At 40.0% G+C, this 19,695-nt stretch overlaps 1 protein-coding gene across 2 annotated transcripts; it reads left to right on the top strand.

Moving 5' to 3' along the window:
* The first annotated feature begins 1,083 nt into the window (after positions 1-1,083).
* prpf38a (pre-mRNA processing factor 38A) lies at positions 1,084-15,375 on the top strand. Of its 2 annotated transcripts, none has more exons than XM_034209858.1 (10): positions 1,084-1,489; positions 1,992-2,151; positions 2,595-2,716; positions 9,239-9,324; positions 9,410-9,517; positions 11,100-11,209; positions 11,326-11,352; positions 11,452-11,543; positions 14,680-14,728; positions 15,028-15,375. In XM_034209858.1, the coding sequence occupies exons 1-10, from the start codon at positions 1,360-1,362 to the stop codon at positions 15,071-15,073; spliced, it is 930 nt and encodes a 309-aa protein (XP_034065749.1). In that variant the 5' UTR covers positions 1,084-1,359; the 3' UTR covers positions 15,074-15,375. The 2 variants fall into 2 exon arrangements, with proteins under 2 accessions (XP_034065749.1, XP_034065748.1); XM_034209857.1 differs by having other exon boundaries at positions 1,096-1,489; positions 9,407-9,517.
* The last annotated feature ends 4,320 nt before the right edge of the window (positions 15,376-19,695 follow it).

Genomic DNA, 19,695 nt, shown 5'->3' with positions numbered 1-19,695 from the left:
TACCAAAAAGTCCACGTTGTTTCTTTCCCAATCAAAAAAAAATAATCAATGGGAAAAAGTATTTCTGGGCCGGTTGACGTCAAGGCTGCTTCTCAGGTCGACTATTTTCATTTCCTCGCTCCTCGGTCCTCGGTCTCACCGGAAGTTGATTTGCCCGCGCCATCTTGAGTACCGTCCCATGGCTCTTATTTCTGCCGGAGGACCGAGGATCGAGGAGCGAGGAGCGATCATGGAGGAGCGATAACCGAGGAACCACCAGACCATCCTCCGATGAAATCCTCAGATACTCACCCCGCCCCCTTACTGTGTATCGCTCACTGATTGGACGAGGCAGTGCATGCACTGATCTGATGCTTCTTGACATGAGAGCAGAGTGAAGAAAATACATGAACCTCACGGGAGTCACTCCTCAGTTCTATACCGTGTTTTGTTTCAATTCATGTATCATTTAGTTACAAATATGTGATATATCTGAACAACAAAGTGGTCAAAATCATTTAATTCATTTTTTTGGAAACATTTTCATGATCGCTTTTTTCGTTTTACATTTTCATTTATTGTCATTTCCATTCAGTCAGTCATTAAGTGCTATTAAAATGTTAATGTGCTACATATCCAAACAAACAAACAAAGTGTACAATCCAATGAATGTTAATCTAACTGAGTTTTGATAGATAACATATCTCTTTTTCTTCTCTCAATTATTTTATTTCTATTGTGCACTCTAATCAATATTAATCAAACTATTGTTCGTTTATACATTTTAAGAATGGCGTTTATCTTTTTTGAGAATGAGTTCTTATTTTATTTCATGTATTTGGGTCTACAACAGATGATACAAATGTTTGTGTCAGTAAATGTGTACTAACAGAGGAGGGGGTGTTTGTGGAAATAACGGGGACAGAGCTGCTGTCAGACGATCAGCTGTGCAGCGTCATCACAAACGGACGTCGCTTCACGTGACGCTCCGGAGGAAAGGACGTCCCATTGCTCTTAAAACTCATTTCCCTGCTTCTCGTGGTTTCCTTGCGTCCCTCCATGCTTCCCTGGTGGGAGGGACTAAACGCAGGGAAACGACGCAAGTGAGGGAAGCAAGGATTTCATTTAATCGACCTGAGAAGCAGCCTTGGGGCTGATAAGAAAGTTGTAGTACCGCCGTTTTGCCACTACGAATATTTTCCAGAGTCTGGAGTCCAGAGCACTTCCTGGGGGCTTGCGTAAAACCCGAAAAAGAAGAAGAGAAGAAGAAGTAGCTTCAATTTCGCACATGCGCAGAACAAATCGTGTTCCCGGAAAGGATCGGGCAGCGACGGTTGTGCTGTTGTTTCCCTGTTAGTAAAAGTAACTCATTGTATTTAAATGGCAAACAGAACCGTTAAAGATGCTAACAGTATACACGGGACCAACCCGCAGTATTTGGTGGAGAAAATCATCCGGACTCGAATATACGAATCAAAGTACTGGAAGGAGGAGTGCTTCGGTCTCACCGGTGAGGAACGTTGGCTTATTAGCCAGAGAGCTACCGTTAGCCTCCTGTTCTCTGGAGTCACGTTAACTGACATGGAACCGTTTCTTATAGTTTACTCTAGATCTCTTAACATGTAAAATATAACAAGTATGTTAATAGCTTATTAAGTTAACACAACCTAACACTAAGCTATCATTAAAGTAATTTACCCATTGTCCACCGGGATACATAGCCATCATTTATTTGATATTTTGCCTGATGAATAATGAAGTGAATATACATGGGCTCTTTATTTTAACACAAATATAGAGTGATCATCTATCATGTACCGCATACAGTTGGTGGTTATAGTTTGCTTTTTACTATAGAATGACCAAAACTCAATTTGTATTTTGACCCCCCCCTTATCACATACTGAGATTCATTTGTAATGGTATTTTATTTGGTGTCAACGTTTTCTTTTATTTACATTTGTATTTCCCAGTTACTGTGATGTAATGTGTGCATGTTGTGTCATTCCCAGCTGAGCTGGTTGTAGATAAAGCCATGGAGTTGAAGTATGTTGGTGGAGTGTTTGGAGGAAACATCAAGCCCACTCCCTTCCTGTGCCTCACTCTGAAGATGCTGCAGATTCAACCTGAAAAAGACATCATCGTTGAGTTCATTAAAAACGAGGATTTCAAGTGAGTTTCTATCACAATCTATTGAGAGAAACAATTAACACATGTCTGGTGCTATATTCACTTCATCAAACAACAAAACAAAACATAGGATAAATGCAGGCACACTTTCACGTTGTATTATATTTATAACTGTCTTAATGCCTTATATCATATATTTTTTACGTTTAGCTTTGTACATTGCAAATCTTTGTACATTGCATATATTCACTATGCTATACGGCAAACTGTTTCAAGTTCCTGCTAAAACTGCAAAGCTCTTGTTATGAATTGTTTATTGTTATGCACAAAACACAAAAGCAAATTCATTTTATGTGCAAACCTACGCTGCAAAAAATCGATGCAGTGATTTAAATGTGTTGCATCTGAAAGACCAGTCAACATGAGAGAAATGTGTATGATAAGTATTTTCCTACAATCTTAATATGTTCTCACTTTGTTTTTAGATATGTTCGTCTACTGGGAGCGATGTACATGAGGTTAACTGGCACTGCTGTTGATTGCTACAAATACTTGGAGCCGCTGTACAACGATTACAGAAAAGTCAAGAGTCAGAACAGAAACGGAGGTGAGTTTTTGATTAATCAACTCACAGTAGGCATATAAATGTTTAGAAGTGTAAACCAGTGGTTCCCTGTTCCTGCTGTCTTTTTTAAACCAACCAGGAGCAGGTTAGCTTAGCACAAAAAGTGAAATCAGTAGACAATAGAGATGTTAAGATTCACCGATTCGCATCGGTGCACCGGCATAAACGTTCAAGATGCGAGTGCACCGGTTGAAAGAGTGCACATCGGCTACAGTTTGGGTTGAACCGGGTTGAACTCGCGATGCATCGATTGCGTAGCGTCTTTGCATCGGTAAAAAACCGATTCATTCATATAAAATCCCCTAATCTTGTCAACGCTCAGCAGAGACGATCTTTGATATTTGCTTCGCCACTACGGAGGCCGAGAGTCTCAGTTATCAACACACACGGAAGTCGAGGAGAAAGAGAAACACAGCGCACCGAAAAATACCTACATATCAAACGTTTGGTAACACTTCGGATTGTTCAAGAAAGACGGTGTAATAGTCCTTTATGCTACATAGTTGACCGCAGGTCATGGAGAGTAATAAGGTATCCGTAGACTTTTGTATGAGGTATCTTTATTACTTAACAGGTCTACAGCCATGATACATAGATCCGTCCTAGATGCGGGCTTGCATACACACAGTATCACTCCGCAGCCGCACCCCATCAGTAACGTCCTGATGGTATATGTGCGCGGCACAGACGGTCAACTTGAAAAATCGCTCGCAAATTGTTAACGATGCCGAGCCGATTTAAAGTACACAAGTAGTACGAGGAACTTAGCGACGCACATAAAGAGGCGACATGGGGTCTGCGGCTGAAAAGAGAAACCTCAAAGTTAGACATATGAGTTAAATCACTCAGTGAGGTGTTCTGTCAGAGAGAGTGGTGTTTAGTTTACAGCAGCCTGTGACGGCCAATAATAATTTAAATGTATTCCTCACTGTAAGCAGTTATGAAATACCTGTTTGTGAAAGGTTATTTGTATTATTTATTGTTCATATAGAACCCACCGCTTTCTGCTCACTGGTGAGTTAGCCTATGAATGAGTGTTAAGCACATCAGGCAGCAGCTGTATGGGCATTGCTCTATGGTAGCTGTTATTTGCACATTGTTAATCATGAGCAATGCATCCTTACATTGTTTAACTGTGAGGTGTTATACAATTGTACTCTGGAGAGCTTTTAAAGGTAAAAAAATAAACGGCATGATGGGATGTGCAGTACCAAATATGTAAAGCACTTTTTTGTTAATGTATGATTTGCTGCATATAAGGAATAAAACAAAAGTCCTCTGTCGTACCAAATTGAAGTATCATTATTTTTGCATCGTGTTGAATCGCATCGTATCGCACCGAATCGCATAATGTTGAATCAAATCGTATCGAACTATCGCAACAGGGGTGAATCGTATCGTATCGCATCGCCTGGTGTTTCAAATGTATCGTTAATGTATCGTATCGTGGCAACGTATCGAGATGCGCATCGCATCGGCCTCAGTGATGGAGATGCACATCCCTAGTAGACAAGTACCAGCCGACTTGAAAGAAGAGGAAATATTTAACCTCCCAAGAAGAAGACATCCCCATCTGAGTGCTCTGTACATGTTATCTGGATGATTTTCTATTACCTTCCTTAGAACTTTTTTATACTATATATATATATATATATATATATATACACAAGATTGCTTCTTATATATATATATATATATATATACACACATATATCTCTTGAAATGAATGTGTAAGATGCATGCCAGGACCTTATCAAGGGTATAAATTAAAGCAAGTTTACACAAGATGGGATAAAGCTGTATTTAGAAAACAGATTTATTTCTGTGTATAACATCCATGCCAAGAAAATGGACCATCGTCTTTTTCTATATATTATAGATTTTTTAAAAGGAAGACCAAAGATAGTTCTAACAATCGGCTCTTTATTATGGCGCGTTTCCACTGCAGCGGGTAGCTCGCTTTAAGCGTGCCGAGCCGTGCGGGGCCTGTTTTTGGTTTGCGTTTCTACTAGGCGTACAGTACCGGCTAGCGGGTCCTAATTCACAGTTTTTCTGGCCCCATCAAATCGTGGTTCTAGGGCCAGGAACAACCAGGCTGAGTCGGGCTGAGTATGCTAAACTAAAGAGAGAATCGCTGGCAAGGGGGCTACAACTACAACAAGATGAACATATTTGACCGTGATTTAATTGTAATACACGTTTCAAAATGATGCCGAAGTAACAACATACTGATACCGGTTAGTAAAAACCATGAATTAATGCTTTGACAAGTCTGCAGACAGACGGCAGGCGAAAAACCCTTTTTAAAATGCGTGTTTTCTAAATGGAGCTTGGCTAAGCTAACGTTATATATGCTCCGACCGTCCACACTCACAACAACGGCCTATACAGACATAAATAAAGCAGCGACTGTATTCGCCATGACACAGACAGTCTGTGGTTTGTACTTGTTTAACTTTTGTCTAGTTTCTGAACAGATATGAAGAGCTGTGAGCTCTGAGTGCTAAGAGCTAACGGCTGTGTTGTTTTTCTGGGGCTCTCATTGAAGATGACGTCACGGCTCCGCCTACACTGCGTTACTATAGTAACTACCCCAGTTCCTAAACTGTAATGGAAGCGCAGCATTAAAGTGAGCCGGGCCTAATAAGGCCTAACCAAACCGAGCGAGGCCGAGCGAGGCCTGCAGTGGAAACGCGCCATTAGAGACACTGTACACCAGCACAGGCTGAGGGGGCTTATTTGGCCCGTAATTTTGAGAATCAAAAATAAAATCTTATTTTGAGATTTTTTTTTTTTTTTTTTACAACATAGGATCGACAGTCGCACATCAGGGTTTCCGTTAGCCGCCGGTCATTATCGGCCGATATTCACTCTTTGATCGGTGCACAAAAGGCCGATCAGGAGAGCTGGATCTGATCGATATGGACATAAACGCGAGTGAAGTATAACCGGACCCGAGAGAGAGATCAGATCAGCTGCTGAGTCAGACGGAGACACGCAGCTCTGCATGATCACCTGAAGCTCCGCCTCTGTTTAGCGAGCTGCAGGAGCTGCATGAGAAACTGACGGGCTGTCAGGAGAGAGAGGGAGGGAGAGGGGAAAAGAGAGCATCCGTTTCTCCCGTGTTATTATTCAAAGTTAATGTAAACTTTTGAATAATGTACGTTATCTACTACAAGTAGTTTGTTTGAATGTAATAATGATGTTGTTTGAGGTTTGTGGAATCATTTATTGAAAAATGAATCTGAACTTTTCGATCCGTAACGATTATAAACTGAAGCGATATAAAAATGAGCCCATTAACTGAGTTTAAACATCAGCATATCCGGTCATAGTCCGGTAATTACCTGCTAACGGAAACTCTGCTACACCATTCTTATTATTATTATTGAAACATGACCGGTAAGTTTCAAATTTGTCCGGTAAAATAAATTCTGTCCCCGACATATCCGCTTACATTCATAATGTCAGCGGAGGGAGGGGAAGCGGCGCTGTGGAAGAGCAGAGTGGTGAGGGAGAGCTGTCATCTTCCCTTTACAAGCTTCAAACATGTATTTATCGTGTGATTTTGGAAATGAAAATGTCATATTCTAAAAGCCAAGACGTTATTTATTTAAAATCAAACAAAACACCCGATCCCCGAAAAACTAGTTTTTTACGCAAATCCACGTTTATTTTGAAATGAGCCGTTGCGACTTTCGACTGATTTCGATAGAGCGGGTCACATATGGCAAATGTGTGGTTGTGGGGAACCAGGTCAATTAAAGTACTTATTTAACTATTAAATACATTGAGTTTGAGTAAAATACTTGGTTACTGATTAATTTAGGTTATAATATATTAAATTGCAAAGCAAAACTGCTGTAATTGATTTATTTTGTCCTTTGGTATTTTTTAAAGGTTTTCAACCTTAAAGAATCCTAATGTGTCCTTGAAAAGTTGAAATAAAGAAAAGGAAAAAGGATTCCAGTTGTCCCTCAAGCCTCTCAAATGTGGGCAAACACTCAAATAAATGCCAAAAACCCAGTGAACTTGACAATACTTATCAGAATGTTAAATAGCACTGCTACCTAGTTAATAACTCTACTTTACTCAGTGGAAGCTCGTCCATTGAGGAAAGGGAGGACCATCCTCCCTACAATTTCAGAGAAAAATAAACTTTGAAGAGAACAATAAATACACCTCAATTTAAAAGATAAGTCTGTTAAAATACAGATAATAGCCATGGCTTTGGGACTGAAATGGGGCTAGAGAGGATGAGCCTCCCTTTGGGCGGGTCTAGCCAGAGGCTCTGGATTGGGCGCCCATATCATCAGTGAACCAATCAGCGGATCTGACTGCGCATCAGAGTGTTGATGGGGAGGGTTATCAGCGATATCAGAGTTTTCCTGAACTGGGGAACAGGGGCGCTGCACCCTCTTACCAAAATAAATTCCTTGAATTAGGCTTTGATTATGTTCTGTCCCGCCATCTTGTGGCTCAGCAAAAAATTGGCCCACGGCCAAACTTACTTACCTACCCCTGGTCTACACCAATGACTGAGCATCCATTCCGACCATCAACCATTGCCCTCCTATCATGGTCTCAACAGGAACACTTTTCATGTTTTAAAAAGTGCTTTGGCAACACACTGCTGGGTAGGGCTGTGCAATTAATCGTATTTTAATCGCGATTACGATTATGGCTTGCGACGATTATGAAAACAGCATAATTGACAAAATACGATTATTCTGCTGGGTGTGCTTTCGCCCCTCCCTAAAAGCCCACTCGGCCACGTGGGAGTGACATGTGTTGTGAGTGTTCAGCGCGAGTGAAGATGTCAGAACAAGAGCAGCAACTCGTTAAAAAGAAGGGTAAAACTATTTCCACTATTTGCAAGTACTTTGCCATTACATTTCACATCGCTAAAGATATGTGCACTGTTAGCAACCAGGGCTTTAAGCAACTTGTCAACACGTTGGACAAGCGTTACGCGATGCCGTCTCGGTATTATTTCAGCAGGTCTGCGCTGCCTGCGCTATGTGACAAATGCCGTGGGGAAGTTGAGAGAGATGTGGCTTCAGCTGACTACTTTGCTACCACAACAGACCTATGGTCTAGCCCAGGGTTGCCCAACCAGTCGATTGCGAGATGTGTCTAAAAATAGAACAACAATATTCTGTTTTATCGTTAATGTCCTGTATCATAATCTTCCTGTGCCAGAATAATGCACTTGAACGCATCAAAGCTTTGTGATTGGCCGGCGTCACCCCATGTGTCGGGGCGTGGCTGAGGGTCTTCAGTACAGGTGGCAATATTGTCACCTGCCTGCGCTCATCTCTGAAACCAGACCATGTAAACAGGCTGGTGTTTCTTGCAAAAAATCTTTAAGAGATGACACGAGCAGCATTTTTATTTGGTCTTAAATTGTAGTTCAACATTTATTTCCTGTTACTTCTGGACCATGACGGTTGGCCAGCCTTCAACGTTTAACTGAGTGGAATATGTTGAATATGTTGAACCAAAATGTTGGCTATATGTTAAGGAGTTTTCAGTAGGTTGTGCATCATATTTGATTTAATTTATTTTGGTCTAATTTATTTTTATTTATCATATTAATAATATATGTTTAGTATGGTTTTGGAAGTGCGCTCCAACATATTTGTTGATCTTGTTTATTGGTAAAATATTATTTGTTTTAAAGTTCAATAAATGGTCAATGAATAATCGTCAAAATAATCGTGATATCAATTATTGACCCAAATAATCGTGATTATGATTTTTGCCATAATCGCACACCCCTACTGCTGGGTCAAAGAGATGGACATTGGATTTCTGGAGGAACAATATCAAGACAAACACAGTTGTTATACAAAGTGATGAGATGGTGTTGTTAACCTGTCCAAATATCTTGGTACCATCTTTGATAACACCATGAAGTTTATGCAAAATAAGAAGTACGCCAGGAAAGGCAATACATTCTGTGTCTTTCTAATGAAAGACACAGAATGTATTGCGTTTCCTGGCGTGCTTCTTCCCATCCCTCAGTTCAAAGAAAGGAAAAAAAAAACCATTTTGAACTTGTTCAGAAGGTCAGGGCAAAGAATAATTCTGTGATTCCTGTCTGTTTTTATTTGCCTAGAATCACATTGCCATTACAGACTAATACAGTTGTGTTGGCTTGAAAGAAATCCCTGCAAACTTTTGGAAAAGTTATCTGACGACTTTAATTAAGCTTAATCGTGCCCTTTTTTTCTTCTTAAAACAGTATTGTCTTGCCACGGAGGTTTTTTGTTGTTAATGTTTTTTCAAGATTTTCTTTGGGCAACCAGTGCCTTTATTTGAGTGATAGCAATGAAAGGGGGGATGGCACATGGTCCCGGGCTGGATCCGAACACGGGTCTTGCCATGGTTGTTTGAGTCATTTGTGATTGGGCCTAAATACAATTCTAGGTAGTGTTTAAAGACACTTTAATAATGTTTTATAGATGCATTTAAATTGTTCTTTTGTTCCCACCGTGATAGAGTTTGAACTGATGCATGTTGACGAGTTCATTGATGAGCTCCTTCACGCAGAGAGGATGTGTGACATCATTCTTCCTCGGCTTCAGGTATGTTCACATCACATCTGTACATGCACACACAGAGCTTTATTCAAGTGTTCACACCACTGATTGTGTGTGTGTGAAATAGAAGAGACACGTTCTGGAGGAGGCTGAAATGTTAGACCCACGTATCAGCGCTCTGGAGGAGGATCTGGACGAGGTAGAGAGCAGTGATGAAGAAGAAGAGGACGAAGAGAAGGTACTAACATTTAATTAGCTTTTTTGAGCACATGTGAAAACCTGTGTGCTTTGAAGTTCAACAATAATAATGATTACAGGTGGCAGCTAGGGTCATAGACTTTAACATGCCCAATCAACCCAGGTCGATTCCAGTTTTTAGCTTTGATTTATTGAACAGGTATACCTCATTCACACCAACGCAACTCCGGTTCAAGCTCCGTGCTAGAGCTTTTCAGGTTCAGAACCAGTTCTTCGGTTTAGCTCTGGCTCTTTTCACACCGCCCAGAGTCCGACTGGTAATGCGTCATCGTTTGCGTCATGACGTAACCGTTTGCGTGCCTGCTTCATAAAGCCAAACCGCGCGGATGAAATCAGTTGCATTCATTTCTTATGGCTCTATCTGCAGCTTTTCCGGAGTCATTTCTGTGGTTTAGTTATATTCTTATAAAAAGGTGTACTCGTGTCAATAAAGGTTTTTTTAAAACACAACTGCTTCCGAGGTCGGTCTTATTTCTTAAGGTGGACTGAACCATGAGTGTGGAGTAACGTTGTATCTTTCATTTAAATGAACTGTAACCTTCACCCAGGTATGTAACAGCTGTTCTCAAATGAACACGTGAAGTAAAGTTTAATATTTATAGTTTTATAGATTTATAATGAGAGGTGATCAACGTGAATGCTCAGGTTCCACCTTAACACGCAGACACGTTGCCTCACCATGAGCAGAAACCTTTATATATACAGTCTATGGCAGAAACTCTGAAACTATTGTTAATATTCACGTTATTCTCTGTGGTTATTTTCTGTCACCACTTGCTGGTCGGATGGATTAACCCCCAAACCTTTCCAATATAAGGTGTGGGGGGGGTGGGCTTTGATAAGTTAGCAGTGTAGATTGAGTAAGGAGCGATGGTTTCTCTACTTCCTCAGGTCGTGGTCGTAGACAACATCAGGTTTGTATACAGCGATAAAGAGACTGTAACCTCCCTCACATTAACACGATGACTCCTAAGCTGTTCCTCTTGAAAAGGGTATCTTCTAATGTTTGCAGAGCAGTTGTGGATAACATTTTTCCAGATTTCCTGTAAATTCGGTTCTCCCAATTTCTTTTTTGATTTAAAAAAAAAAACTGCTATTTCTGTCATTTTGCACAAAATGTGTTCCAGGAGAGACAATGTGTTTCGTTATCTCTACATTAAAACAAAATCCCATCTCCTTATACATACCAAACAGCTTTTTTCTACATCTTCTAAGGAAAGAAAGTTAGTCAGTCTGTAGAACCTTTTCAATTAAACTTTTGATCATTAAAGGTAGGTATTTATTTGTACAAGTTAGTGACAGCTGTAGATGTAGTTGCCATGATCAGCACACAAATGTAATACTGTGTTTTACAGCTGTTTCACACAAAGTTGGTTTAGATAATTGTACAAAACAATTAAGATGAATACAATGAATGGAACAGAAGGCCAGCTGAGTCACACAGAATGTTTGAGTTACTGAAGTCACCCAAATAATGAATCCACTGCTGACCAAACGTTTTACAGGATCAGTTAATTGTGGTGTGGGGCCTTTTTAAAATGTGTCGTTATTTCCCCCTGCAGCCAGAGAGACTCCAGACCCCTGAGCCCCACAGACGCCGCGACAGTTACCGTGACGACAGACCACGTCGCTCTCCTTCGCCACGTTACAGACGCAGTCGCTCCCCAAGACGGTTTGTGTTTCAATGATAAAAAAATAACACCTGAAATGACTACATTCTTGTAAATGTATTTAATTATTGTGAATATCGCTCTTATCCGTTTGTGGGTTTCATTTTTCTTTCTCCAGGAGGAGCCGATCGCCAAAGAGGCGAACGTATGCTTGCTTTTGGCTAAACTCCTTTGTCACCTTTTTTAAATATAATACTTTAAGCTTAAGCTCATGTCTCTCCCTTTTTTGTGTGAACTCACATAGCCCATCGCCCCGGAGGGACCGCCATCGCAGCAAGAGCCCACGCCGCCACCGCAGCCGCTCCAGAGACCGCCGCCACCGCTCCAAATCCCCAGGTAGGTTCCTGTGTGGGAACTCAGAAAAACACTATGCCGCACTACTGGTCATCATATACTTTCTTTAACATTCTGCTCCCTCATGTATGTAAATTGTTGTAAAGACCTCTTAAAGGTGGGGTAGGTAAGTTTCAGAAACCGGCTCGAGTGCACTAAAATTTTAAAGTACACAGCCGAAAAGAATCCGCCCCTTCCTTCAGACTTCCTTACAGAGCACCTCCTCCAACACACATGAATACGCACGACGTCAGCAGACTGGTGAAAGTGGCCGCCTGTTGCTGGCGAGTCATTGAAGTACTGCTGCAATGCACGCCCAATGACGGCACGCCCAATGAGGGCACGAGATACATTTGTGCGTTAGGGCTGTGCATCTTCACTGGTCTCACGATTCGATTACGATTATCCTGTCAACGATTCGATTCAATTCGATATCCCGATGCATCCCGATGCATCACGATTCATACCAATGCGTTGCATCCTCAATTTTCTATATTACTGCACATGGCTTATTTTTCATCAATGCATACATGCAGTAAATAAATACATATGAACTCTCTTTTTATTATTTAGAAAGTGCTTCAGAAATCAATAACATACATTTCTTGACATTAATTTATAAACCAAAATAAATGAATTGTATAGGTCTAGCCTCCCTATATCTGTGTGTGAAGTTGTTCCATCCTCAAAAACTAAAAAATAATGCTTCTGCAGTCTAGCTGCAGCTTCTAGCAACAGTCTTCTGTTAAAAAAAGGACACTGAATGTCCTGAATGTGGCATCACACACAGGACTGGAGTCTGAACACTAGTGCTGGGGGGAAACGATTTTGAAAACGATTAATCGGGCGATTATTTGATCGATTAGTCGACTAATCTAACGATTATTTTTCTGTTGTTCAATTCATAAAAAAACGTAATGTAAAAAAATTTTTTTTCACGATACTGTGTCTCAGGGGATCTTAATATTTAAGAACCTATTAATGTGTTATACCAGATTAACGGAAATAATCTCAGCTAATTGACGATACAAACCATGTTTACCAAAACAAAACACAAGTCTCATAAGAAGCATCTAAATGACCCCTGAGCGAAAAATGCTAACGGACATTGGCACAGAACTCAAGATAAAAGTACCCTTATTACTTATCGTAGCTGCACATACAATATATCCGATTAAAACTGAGACTCCACAGATTATGTAGGTATATAGTATCATTACTGAGTGATCCGGACTCGCGACAGGGGAAGCAAATACAGTCATCACAACACGTACCTTTACAAAGCTTCTAGGGAGATCGTCTCACCACCGTAGCTGTCAATCTGATCAAAAGACGTGTTCAATGGCATTAAAATGAGAAAAAACGCGGCTGAATCGGTTAATCCATAGGTTTTTAACGTCTATGTATAAAAAAATGATTGAATTTATAATCCATAATTCCATTATTATGTAAAAATCGGAGAGCAAATGCTAGCTGCTAATGGTAGCCACCACAGCTAGCTGCTGCTTCCGGTCAAGCAGCAGTCTCAGTGAGATATAAATATATAAATATCTTTGCGTTTTGGACTAAATTTAAAATATTCCCATGCTTTTGAAGACCTAGGGCGAGATGTTTTCGTTTGGGGGCTTCGTGCGCAATCCTGTGAGGAGGAGGTGGTAGCCGTTTCAGTCTCCATTGTGTTTGAAGTGCGATTGCGAACTGCTTGTTGCTTTGGGTGACCCACGTGTGTGTAGCGACGCGTCGACGCGGAAATATGTCGTCGACGATATTTTGAAGTCGACGCGTCGCTACAGCACTACTGAACACAGCAGACAACAGGAGTATTTACAACAGCATATAACAACTAAAATACTGCATGTGGGTGCACACTTACATTCTCTGTCTTACTGTTACATAAATCCCATGAATGTATGAGATTAAGTTAGCTTCATTATATCTCAGTGATTAAGTGAATAATAAAGTTTCTATCGGGTCACTATCAGCCTGTCACTCATTATTTTCAGGGAGGGGGCGGGGTTTGGAGGAACGGAGAGGAGACGGTGATCGCGGAAGCTTTTTTACTCCTGCCTTCACAAACTTTACACACGTATATATCGTCTGAAAATTGCTAGAGGACATTCATACTTTGCAATCCAAGACTTAATTAAATCCACCAAAAACCTGACATGATTGTAACGCGATTATTTTTGAAAAACATAAATCCCTGAGCCGCAGCGACACGGAGTGATTCAGAGCGGGTCCTTCTGCTGTTGGTTCTGGACTGGTGGTGTTGTGTTGGTGGATAAAGCAGACTGCTCCGTGTTTGGTGTTGCTGTGCCGCTGTCACGTCTGTTCCCTGATCTCTGCGTCACCGACCGATTTGATATTAAAGTGACAGAAAAAAAAAACGTTATAGTAAAGCCGCGGCCGGAAAATCAGGAAGCAACGTTACTACGCTATAACCGATTATCTTCCGTCACTGCATTGATACCGAATCGTCCACGTCCGCATCGCAATGCATCGTAGAAACGATTATTTTCAACACCCCTATTGTGCGTGCACGAGATGGAAGGCTGACAGACAGGGCGGCAATCCAATCCGTTTAGGGCTAAACGGATTGGTTGTACTTTTTACAGTATTACGGCTTCCACAGATGACGTTTTTTCATGGATTTTTTGTCAAAGCACTTCAGATATTCATTGCTATCGGGATGTTAAGAGCATTCCATGGAATATAACAAAAAGTGTATCTCGAGCCGGTTTCTCAAACTTACCTACCCCACCTTTAATATAATCTGATATAACAACACCTGAACATAATCTTTACGTATAAATGAATGTGTTTGATTTTATTCTGTGTTATTGCAAATGTAGCTTCTTAACACTACAGTTAATGCAAATATTTATAATATTATAGAGGAAACTCTTTAATTCTACCTCATCTTACTTGGACTGTTTATTTTTTAATTATCGCTGCGAAACACAACTTATAGTTTTATGTCATCATTTGGAAACTGCTGATCTTTATTCCCTCACTTGGGTGGTTTACTTGTTATTGAAGTTCAAAGTTATACAGAGATTAAAAAAGAAAACCAATTGTGAGTGTGAAGGATGATTTGATGATGGTTTTCGCTACTTATTCTATCATTGTTTTCTACTAGGTCACCACAGAAGCCACAGACACCGCAGCCACTCAAAGTCCCCAGAGAGGTGAGTGGTGCTACTGTTTGCTTTGTTTGTCTTCTCGCAAAGTTATAACAATGTTTCTGCATTTGTGGGCCTGGGTATAATTTTTCTGAGTTTTGATATATAAACTTTCCTTACCCCATGTAAAAGATGTTTTTTTTTACTTTGGAAGCTAACTTCAATAACTGTTTTCTTAAAACAAACAGATGAACAATCATTTTGCCTAATTTTGTATATCTTCAGTGTAAATTATGTAAGGAAATGTGAACAATTTGTCTAATTATCTACATTCAAAGTCAAAAATATTTTTTTTCACAACACAGGAGTTCAAAAAAGAGTCACAAGAAGAGTCGAAGAGGAAATGAGTGATGTTTCTTTGACTATATCTTCCCTTTTCATTTTTTACCTCCAAACTGACAGAGAACTTGCCTCTAAGGGTTTTTAATTTTTAATGTTGGATAACTCGTCTTTAAGATATTACAATATGAAGCCCTCAGGTCTCAGCAGTTTGTATGGAGAATATGTTTTTGCTCACTTTATCTTCAGCCTCATTCTGTGGTTCACGTCGTGAACATTACAGCCATTATTGATATCTTTTGGATCTGTGTAAATACAGAAAATGTCTTTCTGTATGTTAAGAACATTGAGAAATAAAAACCCTGATTCATTAAGTGATGTGTTTTGAGAAGTTTGTTTCCCGAGTAAAACAAGGACCCAGGTCATGATTTGTGATGGGATTTAACAGGAACAGTTTTAGGTGATATAGACATGATAAAAGTATTACAGGTGTGGTTCAGCTTTCATTCTACAACATGCAGCTTGAATTGATTGTAGCAAATGTTTTATTCAGCGATTAACAATTTCTGAATGCAAGCGAACTTTGTGTGACCAGGGGCCTCATTTATAACGCCGTGCGTAGGATTCACGTGGGAAGGTTGCTTACGTAGTAGAAATAAAAAAAATAGGTACAGAAATGTTCCGCCATTTTCCGATTCACCAAACATTGCGTACCGGCGAGGAAAGTGCGTACAGCACTTCCTACGCCGGTTTCTCTTTATAAATCACATTTGACTCGAAATGCGGTGCAGCTTTTGCGGGCTTCACGTAACGCCCATATTTGCCTATAAATAGTCAAAGAAACGCCCATTCATTCATGTTGACTGACTTTATGAAGAAGATCGCAGGAAATGACGACAGCACAGCTAAAAAAGACTTCTCACACCGTGAGATTGTGGTTATTTTGGGGAGGTGGAGATAAATCATATTGTTTGGTGGATGCAGTTTGAACCAGAGGAGCAGCATGGAGGTCGGAACGTCACCAAAATAAATAAATAAGTGGTCCGAAAAAGGTTGATGACAAAATAAATACACATAGCCTTCCTCAGGCAGTGTGTTTGTACCGGGGGCAGGAGACCCCCCCCTTGATGAGAAACTGTAAGAAATGATCGGGGAATCCCTCCGGAGTGGAGTCATGACGACTGGATCTGAATAATTTGTTTGTATTTGGTGGTTTGTGTCCTAGCTGTCGATCAGCTGTGCGCAGCGTCTCCACTGCAGCCTGTGCATCTCAACCTCCCCGCAGTAACTCTATATCCACCAGTTAAAGGAAATACAACTAATGTGTTGTGTTATATTAGCTGTTCAATTTACCACATATGGTGTTCTTAGCTTCCATACCTCCTGTGTTTTACGAGCGACTTATCAAGTCTTGGCAAACGGCATAAAACACGATTAAACTTGATGGTATATAAAACCATGCTCGTATCTACAACCTATAGAAATGCAAAACGGCTTCAGTTTAGACGTAATTCTGTCCTGCTTACCGCATCATTTATGAGAAAACATTTCATAACATTAACACAACATATTCGAGGTGGTTTTAAATAACATATCCGTATTTATTTATTTCTCCAAGTTATGTTTTTGTGTGCACTGAGGAGTCTCAAACAGGCGTTTGTTTAATCATTTTAAGATTGGCTTTAATCAATGTTTGAAAATGAATTCTTCATATATGATAAATGAGAGGTAACATTTTATTTATGGTATTATTTCCACATATTTATCTCCATTCTTCCTTTTGCCAACGGTGTCGCAGTTTCTCGTCTCTCCCGTTTTTGTGCTTAGTGCGTACGCATGGGTTAGAGTTTGCGTGGAGGACCGCACATTTTCCCGTCAAGTTAGTATTTTATAAATCGCAAACATTGCGTAGAAACTGGCGTACGCTATTTTTTGAGCGTATATCCCTTTATAAATGAGGCCCCAGGTAGATTCAGTGATTGATAGTTGATAGAGTAAAGCACCGTTCAATAGTTGAAGGTTAAGGAAGTGCCATATTAGATTCTGATGCAATTCCAATTCTCATTTTAGGAAGATCTCTGTTTTGGTTGAAACTTAATCCAATGTTTAGTTTGATAACTAATTTCCCTCATTTTAAGCATATACCGTTACATAATATCAGCACATGAAAACGTATTCTGTCACCTGCTGGTTCTGATGGACAGAGAAAGTGTATCTGGGGGGAGTGGTAGCAGGTTCTGTTTTGAGAGAAAAAATCATAATCTATATTTAAGCCACTGAGGGATGCGAACGGGAGAACTTTGTTCGGACGCGTGTTCCGGACTAATAAACAATTTCTAATGAGCCGTATATCTTTTAATCTTTGATCACTGGGCCCAGGAGTTCAAAACTTGTAATCCCTATCTGATCAGATCAGATTTGGATTTTGGGGAGTTCAAAACCAAAAAACAGGATTAGCATCACTTTGATATCCGATCAGATCAGGAAATCCTATCCAAGCTTTAATCTGGATCAAATCTTCAAAATGGGTAGTTCAAACCGACAACACAGGATTGGGATCAGTTTGATCCCAAAAAACTGGATTATCCTGATCCCACCAAGAGGGGTGGATTCCAGTGGATTACCAGAGCAAAATGTACTGTACCATTTATTTTAAAATATATTTCAATTTAAATAAGATGGCAACGTTTGTTAACTGAAATAATACAACATTTTTAGCCTTCATGGGAAATACATTTTATTTTTTCCATTTTTGCTCACGTTTGTGGTGGCCTATTTTGTTTTCAACCAAATGTTGATGACATAAATGTTTATGCTCATAAAAGTATCACAGCAAAGATTGTCAATCACAAATGTACACAGAACAAAAATATAAATGCAACACTTTTGTTTTTGCTCCAATTTTTCACGAGATGAACTCATGCCCCGGCCACACAAGGACGAAAACGGCTAAACGCATAGGATTAACGCAAACGCAATCGCAAAAAAGCTTCCAACCACACGCAATAGTCATCCGGATAGTGTCTGTCCACACCATAGACTGTATATATAAATGGACGTAGGGTCCGTGACGTCACCCATAGGATTCTGCAGAGTTGCCGTGAAGCCCTTAGTAGGCGGAGTCGGCCACTAACGGCTCGACAGTGACGCCAGAGTTCAACTCCCGCCTTCTCCAGCCTGCTCCAAATAAGGGCAAAGAGGCGGAGCCGAGGCGGGACCTGCTGCCACCGAGCTGGAAGTTCCAGAGCTAGCTGAAGCTACCAAGCTAAGCTAACATGCTCCCCATCTGCACGCTGCCGTCGCATTTTACGTTGCAAAAGGTAAGCGGACATGAAACTATTCAGCAAAACTATAAATTATAATCTAAGTTATTGAGCTTTTAGCATAATACTTCAGAATCTTAAAACCCCTTAACGTTTGTATGCAATTGTGCTAAATTCAACACTGGAATCAAGCAAATATTAATATGTTTGCATGACATTAGTTATTTATATTTTGATATCACTTAACTATATGTTTAATACATTTAAGTCAAGCTAAGGTACATGTGATGGTAGCTAGTTAGCGCTCTTACCTGTGAGGCCTCCTCCAAACAGCATAATAACCAGACTATCATTAAAACTAAGTACCAGTTATAGATCCTTGACTTTAGACAAACAATTCAAAAGACAAAATGTATTTAAAGACCAATCTTTATTTGAATGTGCCTCTTAACCTGAGATATTAGTTATACAGTAATAGTATTGACAATCTAACAAAACTGAGCAACTCAACAGTCAACTTTATGTTTCTTATTGTCTAAAGCATTTATTATTTTCATTTCCCCCCTCTCATATTCAGTGTGGACGGATTGAGACAGCGTGGTGTCCAGAGAGCTGCAGAGACTTCAGGGAGAAACCTCCGTGTGATGGACGTCCTGTCTGTTGGTTTGGAGAGGACTGAGGGTCTTTCCTCTGCGAGGAGGACCAGGGCTGATGGAGGAGCCCATGCTGGGCAAAGCTGATACCAACTGCACAGGCCTAGTCGGTCACTTTATTTGACTAAATGTGTTTAATACATTTAATAGGTTTACACCTTCTGTCCATATGTGCTTTTTATTTAAAACATTTGATTAACTTTTGGTTCACATTTCAATAAATTGTATTTGCACTCCTTTCGTCCATTATTCTTACTGAAAATGTTAGATTACACATTCACATCTGACTGACTGGCAAATATAAATAATCAGCTGATGGAGTGTAGATGTGGAAATAGCTGCATTCGATCAGCTGACTGTTTTCACAATAAAAGTAGTTTATTAGTGAATGTCCTGTACTGGTCTTAAAATCTCATAACATCAGCTTTTAATGTTCCTCTTGGATGTTCTTCTTGACCCTCAGAGAAGGAGAAAATGTTGTGTCTTTCAGGCATGTCCTTTCTTAACAAAAATGACAGGAAACATAAAACATATTATTGCAGAACAAGTGTGTTATTTATGAAAGCGGTGTGTTTGTGTGTTTAGGGGCTGTAGATATAATTATTTTGTAATTGTAATGTTTTTTTTTTATTTCAACAAAGACAATCAGATTATGAATGAACAGTATGAAGTTCATCAACATTGAAATATATGTTATCAAAATAATATTTAACTGTTCTCAAAACGTAGTGCAACTGTAGAAGCTTGCTCTGTTGTCTCACTGAAAGAATCACTTTTA

This window comes from Gymnodraco acuticeps, unplaced genomic scaffold, assembly GCF_902827175.1.
Source record: "Gymnodraco acuticeps unplaced genomic scaffold, fGymAcu1.1, whole genome shotgun sequence".
NCBI classification, from domain to species: Eukaryota; Metazoa; Chordata; class Actinopteri; order Perciformes; family Bathydraconidae; genus Gymnodraco; species Gymnodraco acuticeps.
Note: the sequence above shows the minus strand (reverse complement) of the source record. Positions and strands in the feature narration are given on the sequence as shown.